The sequence below is a fragment of the Eschrichtius robustus genome, chromosome 13 (assembly GCF_028021215.1).
Source record: "Eschrichtius robustus isolate mEscRob2 chromosome 13, mEscRob2.pri, whole genome shotgun sequence".
Classification (NCBI taxonomy): domain Eukaryota; kingdom Metazoa; phylum Chordata; class Mammalia; order Artiodactyla; family Eschrichtiidae; genus Eschrichtius; species Eschrichtius robustus.
Window position 1 is genome coordinate 12,498,513 of NC_090836.1, and position 7,992 is coordinate 12,506,504.

The following is a 7,992-nucleotide window of genomic DNA, read 5'->3' on the forward strand; positions in this document are numbered from 1 at the left end:
AAGTGCAACTTCAGAATTATATAAACATGCAAAAGAAACTCGCCAGAGAAAAGGGGAAGTGTAATCAGGGGTATATAGAAGTCAAGTGTGAATTTTAAGTTCTTTGGGGTTGCTGTTAGGGTTGTCAAAGGGATCCAAAGAAGTCTTCTTAAGACAGAATTTTGAGAGCAAAAATAAGTTAATAGTTGGGACATTTGAAGGATGCAGAGGATTACCCAGCAAGTGCAGGTAGCAATTACCTCTCTGGTGCTTGACAAGGACCCTTCAGCAGATGGCCTGGAGGAAAGGGTGTGGGAGTCCAGGTGAACCTATGTTGAAACCATAAATTTGTTTGCAGGGCTTCCTTGTCTGCCAGAAGGTCTACTATAAAAAGGTTACTCCTTTTTGAGTATTTTTCACCAAACACTCTATATTATTCCCTCTTATTTTCCCCATTACCCTAAAAAGAAGATATTATTTGATTCATTTTATAGATGGAGTGAGACCTAGAGAGGTTTTGCAACTTATCCAAGGTCACATAAACAGTTTTGTGGAGCAGGAATTTGAGATTATTTCTATTTGATTCTAAAGCATCTACTCTTTACACTGTTTTGCCCCCTGAAGGGTGATTTGACTGATTAAGGTTACCTTAGACTCTCACATTACAGACTTTGGATGTAACATAGTAGGATTTCAGTTAGAGTTGCCAGATAACATAGAAGATGCCCAGATAAATTTGAATTTCAGATAAACAACAACAAGACAAGTTTCTAAGTATAAGTACGTACCATGAAATATTTGGGATATACTTACACTAGAAAAAAAATCATTTGTTGTATAGCTGAAATTCAAATTTAACTGGTCGTCCTATATTTTTATTTGCTCAATGTGGCAATCCTAAGCCTAGGAGGCTCTCTAGATGAAAGAATTGGGAAGTCCAAAAGCTTGATCTGAGGGAAATTCTCCAGTTTTCCTCTGTGGCTTTGGCAGAGCTGGGATGTGTCAGTTACTGGTGGCACAGTCAGAGAGTAACACTGCTATTGGCTGCCCGCCAAGACATTCCCATGGTCCCAACCACACTTGGGAGAGGCACAAACTTTGCCTGTTTACCAGGGAAGGAGAGGGCCCGCAGCACAAGAACTGGATTCAGTGAGCAGAGGAGTTGGCAGCATATTTTCTAAAGCCACTGAGGGCTTTATGAGGTGAAGATCAGCTGATGCTTTACCTACGGTTTGACGGAGAAGGTCACAGGGTCAGGATCTCAGGACCCAAGTTTCAAAGCATTAGTTCTCTTTATTTATTTATTCACTCATCTGACAAATATGTATATGGCGTACCTACTATGGGCCGGGTACTGTTGTAGGTTCTGAGGCTACAGAAATGAACAAAGACTGAAAAAGCAGCCTCCTGGAGCATATTCCAGTGGGGGATTAAGACAAGGTCCATTGCATGTGAAGTTGATCCAGGACCCTGGCCAGTTTCACCATCCCTGGTTCCAGCTCACAGAGTAGTCAATGTGTTTTTATTGAACAAGTTGAGGACTGGCCAGGAGAGAATTAAAATAGTAATTGGGGAAGAGAAAATAGGGAAAAATACCTTGGAGGCAAGGATTTATTAATAATTTTACATGATTTTGAGAGTAATAAGAACAAGTTGATAAAGTTATACAATATAAGTTTTGAAGGATGTGCAGTGTGGCAGAGAGAGAGAAAAGATGGTTAGCGTGAGCCAAACATTGTTGGGAACAATTGAAGTTAAGAATATTAGCATAAATCTATAATGAATGAAATACGGAATTCTATGAAAACAAGCTCCCAGGCAGTAGATTATGGACGGTTTGGCTCCAGGTGGGAGATTAAGGCTGTTTGGAAGTTCTGTGGGGTTTTTTCAGAATCTTCCTTCCCAGATTAAGTGCTATCGACTTTTGTGATAGAAAAGGAGAAAGAAGAATATTCTTTAGCTTAGCATAAATCATGCTAATTTGTTATTACATGTTATTGTAACATGTAATAAAAATCTGTTATGTTCTTTTATTTGTACTTGAAGAATGACTACGTACATTTCTGTAGCTAAAATGAAAGTCTGGGAAAATCATATTGGATAGCTCCTTGATTTAGATAGGAGAAAATGTTGAAGATTTCTGAGAAATATGTGGCTAGGAAACTTTATATCTGGATGTGGAGTTAAAGCACACACTTACTACTTAATCACCCCACACTGTCTTCTGTGTGTTTGTGTGTGTGTGTGTGTGTGTGTGTGTGTGTGTGTGTATTGGGATGTATTGAACACTTCTGTGGTGTTGGTATACCAGGTTCAGAGTTTCCCCTATCCAGACTACTACACTGTCATCTCTAGAACTAGGAAAGAAGTCTCTGGATCACATGAGAAGTAAATAAAATAAGGAGCATAAAGAACAAAGGCCATAAAAAATGGGTCAGTAAACATTTAGAGTCAGGTTATTTTATAGCTAGATGGAAAAATATGTAAAGCTTAAAGAATTTTTCAGTGCTGCAAAGACTATAGATATTCTTTAGTTCATTTCTCTCCCTTTATAGATGGTGGAACTGGTGATCAAACAGAAGGACATCATTATAATAAATTCACATAGAAAGTTAGTGGCAGATTTATTGGAACAACAAATCCACCTAGATTTTTGAACTCCATCAGTTGCCAGTCTATATCCCACTATACTGAGCGCCTCCCTTGATTTATACCACATTCTCTTAAAAATCCCTTTAAAAGGTGATAACTTCTCCCTTTTGGTGTCAACACAAGATACTGAGCTTCTTTATCAAGGTGCTTTTCTCCCCACCTCCAGTTTATCGTCGGGGTCTAATATGTAATGGTTCTCATACCTTGAAGGGTCTTCTTTTTTTCTCTTACTGTCTAAGGAGCCTGAAAGAAAACCATCAGCCCCCCAAGGACCAGCAGAATAAGTGACAATTCTACTTTGGCCCCTCCAACTTCAAACCAAGGTCCCACCACCCCACGCCACGGACCCCCCAAGTTCAAGCAGAGGCAGACTCGTCAGTTCAAGAGCAAGCCTCCTAAGAAAGGTGTGAAAGGGTAAGACCAAGATTAAAAAGAAGACTTTCTATTGTTTTTATCCCTCCATATAGCTGATTCACTTTGTTGTACAACAGAAACTAACAGAGTATTTTAAAGCAATTATACTCCAATAAAGGTCTATTAAAAAAAAAAGAGTGCTTTGGTTTTAAGAAGTTAATGCTCACAATATTAAATAGACTTATAAAAATTTCCAACCCCACCCTCTGTTTTCCTATCTAACAGAATCTTTGCTGAATCATGTTTTCAGTCCTGGAATCCTTTCTCCGTCAGCTCCCAGATCTACAGTCAGAATTAACATGGAAAATGGAAACTTCACAGTGACCTTCGACTTGACCTTTCAGACTTTTCTTGACCACTCTCCTTCGTTGATGTAACCTGTGCTTTAATCTGGAACACAGAAACACTGGCCACTTTTAGAACACACCGTTTATTTTTATGCCTTCAAATCTTCTCTCTTCAGTTCTTTGTTTTTCTCTTTCTCTTCTTGGCAAAATCTTGCTTATTTTCAACACACACTCATGTTAATTTCTTCTGAAAGCCATTGCTGACTCCCTTAGACAAACATTATCATTACTTCCATGTTTGCATTTTCTACATTCAGCGATGGTAACTTGTGTTATTTTATATTATATTTATTTCTTGTCATCTGTTCCCTGAGACTGAGATCCCTCAGAGAAAATTCGTGTGTTTGTTTTTTTCCTTAACTCCCAGGGCCTAACACAATGCCAGGGACATAGTAGATGCTTAATATGTACTTTTGGATAAACTAAACAAATGGATAAATTAATCATTTTTATGACTTTCATATTGCTTTCTCATTCCAATTTCTATTTTAAAAAGTGGAGCTTAACTAAATTGCCCCACTGATCTCTTTTTTTTTTTTTTTCTGGCTCTCAATTGTCTTGAGTTAAATTTTTACAGAGGAGAAACTATCCCTCCTCTGGGATACATTGTCTAAAACCTGCCTGAGTGCCATTTCCTTTGCCCCAGTTCAATGCAGACAGAAGGGGTTTCTCAAATACAAAAACTTAAACTTCTTCTTCTTTCCGTTCGAATCTGGAAACTCTTCACATGACTTATTCCAGGATCCTTTGGCTCCGATATCAGCTAATTTCTCTTGTATTTTTTTCCATAGGTTTGGAGATGACATTCCGGGCATGGAGGGACTAGGAACAGGTGAGCCACCCAAAGATTTCAGTGAATTTTACCCTTGGACTTTCACCCTTTTTTCTACTTCAGGCCACATGGGGCAGTTGAAAGTTACCAGAAATACCTCAGGCAGCAGGTTCTTTAAAGACCTAGAAAAGTGGGGTTTTAATTTAGCTTCCTAAATAAGTATGTGTGTGCCCAGAGGCTAAAACTCTAAAAGAAATCAGACTTGCCCCAAAGTTTAATGAATCTTTGTGTTTTGTTAAATACTCTTGAGGGCGTACAGTGATGAATTGTGGTCTTTCACGGTAGAAGGATTCTTCGAGTGAGTCTAGACCAACTTTATTTTTCAGAAGAGAAATCTGAGACATAGAGGAATTAAGTGACAATCTGAGGCCACGGAGTGAGGTACTGGAAACAAGGGTGGGGCCAGGAGAGCCTTTTCACTCTACCGGGCCAACGACTCCCTCACCTACTTCCTTCTTTCACACATCCTCTGGCACCCAGAACAGGGCCCTGCATACTGAAAGTATCCGGTACAATATTTTTGAATTGGCTAGAATTTTTATTTGTTGGATAATGCATGCAAATTACTGCATATCCTTTTTAAAAAACTTATTTATTCTATTTATTTATTTTTGGCTGCAGTGGGTCTCTGCTGCTTCACACGGGAGCTCTCTAACTGCGGCGAGCAGGGACCACTCCTCGCCACGGTGTGCGGGCTTCTCATTGCGGTGGCCTCTCCCGTTGTGGAGCTCGGCCTCTAGGGGCGCGGGCTCAGCAGTCGTGGCTCGCGGACTCCAGAGCTCAGGCCCAGCAGTTGTGGCGCAGGGGCCCAGTTGCTCCACGGCATGTGGTGTCCTCCCAGACCAGGGCTCGAACCCGTGTCCCCTGCACCTGCAGGCGGACTCCCAACCACTGCTGCAGCAGGGAAGTCCCCTGCAAATCCTTTTAAAAATTAATAGACGTTATTTTTTAGAGCAGTTTTAGGTTTATAGGAAAATTAAGCAGAAAGTACAGAGTTCCTATAGACCCCCTCTGCCACCTTCCTCCCCCTGTACATCGTTTCCCCTATTATTAACATCTTGCGTTATCGTGGGGCATTTGTTATACTTCATGAACCAATATTAATACGTTGTTATTAACTGAAATAGCTTGTTCATTCCTTGTGTTGTCCAGTTCCATGGGTTTTGACAAATGCACAATATCCTGTATCCACCATTACAGGTTCACACAGAATACCTTCACTAGCCCCCCAGATCTCCTGAGCTCTACCTGTTCATCCCTTTCTCCCCGTAAACTTCTGACAACCACTAATCTTTTTACTGTCTCTATAGTTTTGCCTTTTCCAGATGGTCCTACAGTTAGAATCATATAGTATGAGTTCTTTCACTTAATAATATTTATCTAAGCTCCCTCCATGTCTTTACATGGTTTGATAGTGCATTTCTTTTTATCACTGAATATTTCATTATCTGGTCGTATCACAGTTTATTTATCCTATTGATAGGCATCTTGATTGCTTCCAAGTTTTGGCAATTATGAATAAAGCTGCTATAAACTTCCTTGGGCAGGTTTTCGTGTCACCACATTTTCCCAGCTCATCCAATACGCTTTTGATAAATGGTGGCACTCAGAGCAATCAGTGTCCTTTCCGGGCAACTCTCAGCATATCTACTTTTTATTGTCTAATGCCACTCCTCGGATCTCAAATAGAATTTCTAGCCACTTTTATAAAGCTCATATGCTACTCTTCTAAATCAAATGCTTCTCTATTTTGGCCAGGTGTGTATAAGACCAGCAAGTTCACTTTTGACTCTGGAATATATCCTTAACTCTGCCAATGTATTTGGAATAGTGGCAAAAGGTTTATACTGATGGAAATTCTGAAGTCTTTGATCTGGTTCTAGTTCAATCTCTATAACTGTGAGATTTTTTGCTGGGTGTTTAATCACTCTGGGTATCAGCCAGCTTCCTTGTAATTCAGGAACAATAATATCTTATTGCTGATGCAAGAGACTGGATGAGATGATGCCTTGAGATCACTTCCCAGTAGGCGGTGGGATATAGGCATTTCAGAATGTAAAGGAGCTTAAGAGCAGTCAGAGAAGCCCAAGGAACACGTCTGGATTGGTAAAGAGTTAGGAGACTGGATTTCCAGACCATGGGAATTTAAAGCGCCCCTATTTCTTTCTTACTTTAACCCTTGGCCTAACTAGAATTCCACCTCTGTTCCCTCTTTAGTGGTTTTGTGAGACTCCGTGTGATCAGAGAGCTACACTCCCACAGGATAGCCCCAGTCAAAAGCCTTGGATTATCTCCCCAAAAAGGATGCAGAATAAAACCAACACAAATACCTTGGGAGCCTGTTCTGGGGGAATCAGAGCCCTGCAGAGGATTAAACAACTGGTCTGATCCTTCCTGGGCTGAAGGGCCATTCTAGACAACTTCCCCGTCATCTGGACAGCATATGGAAGGGAGGGGTGAGGGGTCTCTGCCTGAAGGATGCCCTTTTGAGCAGAAGAGGCTCTCCTAGGGGTGAGACTGGCTTATAAGTTCTTCTTTTTTCCCTTGCAGATATCACGGTGATTTGTCCTTGGGAGGCATTCAGCCACTTAGAGTTGCACGAGCTCGCTTAGTTTGGGATCATCTGAGGCACCAGAGGTTCTGCCACTCTCAACAGCATCTGCTGTAACTTTGGTTACTTCTGCCCTATTGATCTGCCAGAGTCTTGACATACAGCTGTCGGAAATGGTTTCTTTGGCTTACGCAGTCATTTCCCTTAAGTTACTACTAAGAGTTCTCTTAGTGTCAGACTCTCTCATGCAGTATAGTTTAGCTCAGAATAGTGGGTGAAATCAACTTTTGATAGGGCCTTTCAAACATTACCACTTTTTCCTATCAGCTGGTTAGAAGTCATCCGTATTTCTCTAAAGTTTAAGTCCTTCAAATCTGTTTTTGCTAGGCATCCATTATGATTGGTATTAGGCTTTTAAGATACCATTTATGTCACTCCTCTACCTTTTTCTTTAATAAAGGAGATACCTCGAATCTCATGATGAAGTTCTATTAAATGCTATATGCAAGTATCTGATGCCCTGTTCTGAGACCCAACTAAACAAAGAAGGCACAGTCACACAGGAAATAAGCACAGTGCATGCAAAAGAGCATAGGATTAAGAGTCAAGTTCTGATTCTGCTTTGTAACTTTGTAAATCATGGCCTCTCTGGGTCTAAATTTTACTGGACTAGGTTATCCCTGAGATCTGATGCAGCTTTAAATTGTACAGTTCTGAGTTGTTGGCAAACTGGAGATTTAAACTCAAGACTCTGAGCCTTCTGAGTGCCTTGATTCAGTTGATTGAAAAGATTTGTATCCTTTAAAGTTTAGACTCAGATGCAAAAGATAGGTAGTGGAATCGGAAAAATAAAATAATGGTTTGCTTCACCGCTGAAGTAGTGTCAAATGTAATGTGCACATAGCTACCTTTCCCCAATGCTTTCAAGGCAATTGTGCAATTCAAGGGCTGCCTCTGTCTGACTTGGTTGCTTTGGGTACTAGCAGTATTAACTTCTTCATTTCAGTTTTGTAATTTGTGGCAAAAGAATGGAGTAAATTAACTGAAAAGAGAGGCAGCATGATAGAGGGGAAAGAGATTTGGGTTCTAATCCTGGCGCCATCATTTTGGGCAAAGATCTCACTCTTGGGATCCTCCAGTTTGCCTGAATTAAGTAATCTAAGGTTCACAGTAGCAATAAATCCTGTGACTTTGTCTGAGCATGGGAATGAGAGATG

General features: G+C 40.5%; 1 protein-coding gene across 1 annotated transcript; it reads left to right on the plus strand.

Annotated features, from left to right (window-relative positions):
- Positions 1-201: 201 nt before the first annotated feature.
- PDE6H (phosphodiesterase 6H) lies at positions 202-7,099 on the plus strand. The gene is given in 4 exon segments (XM_068561926.1): positions 202-302; positions 2,893-3,045; positions 4,184-4,224; positions 6,775-7,099. Coding segments are annotated over 4 exon segments (372 nt in total). The 3' UTR covers positions 6,852-7,099.
- Positions 7,100-7,992: the final 893 nt, after the last annotated feature.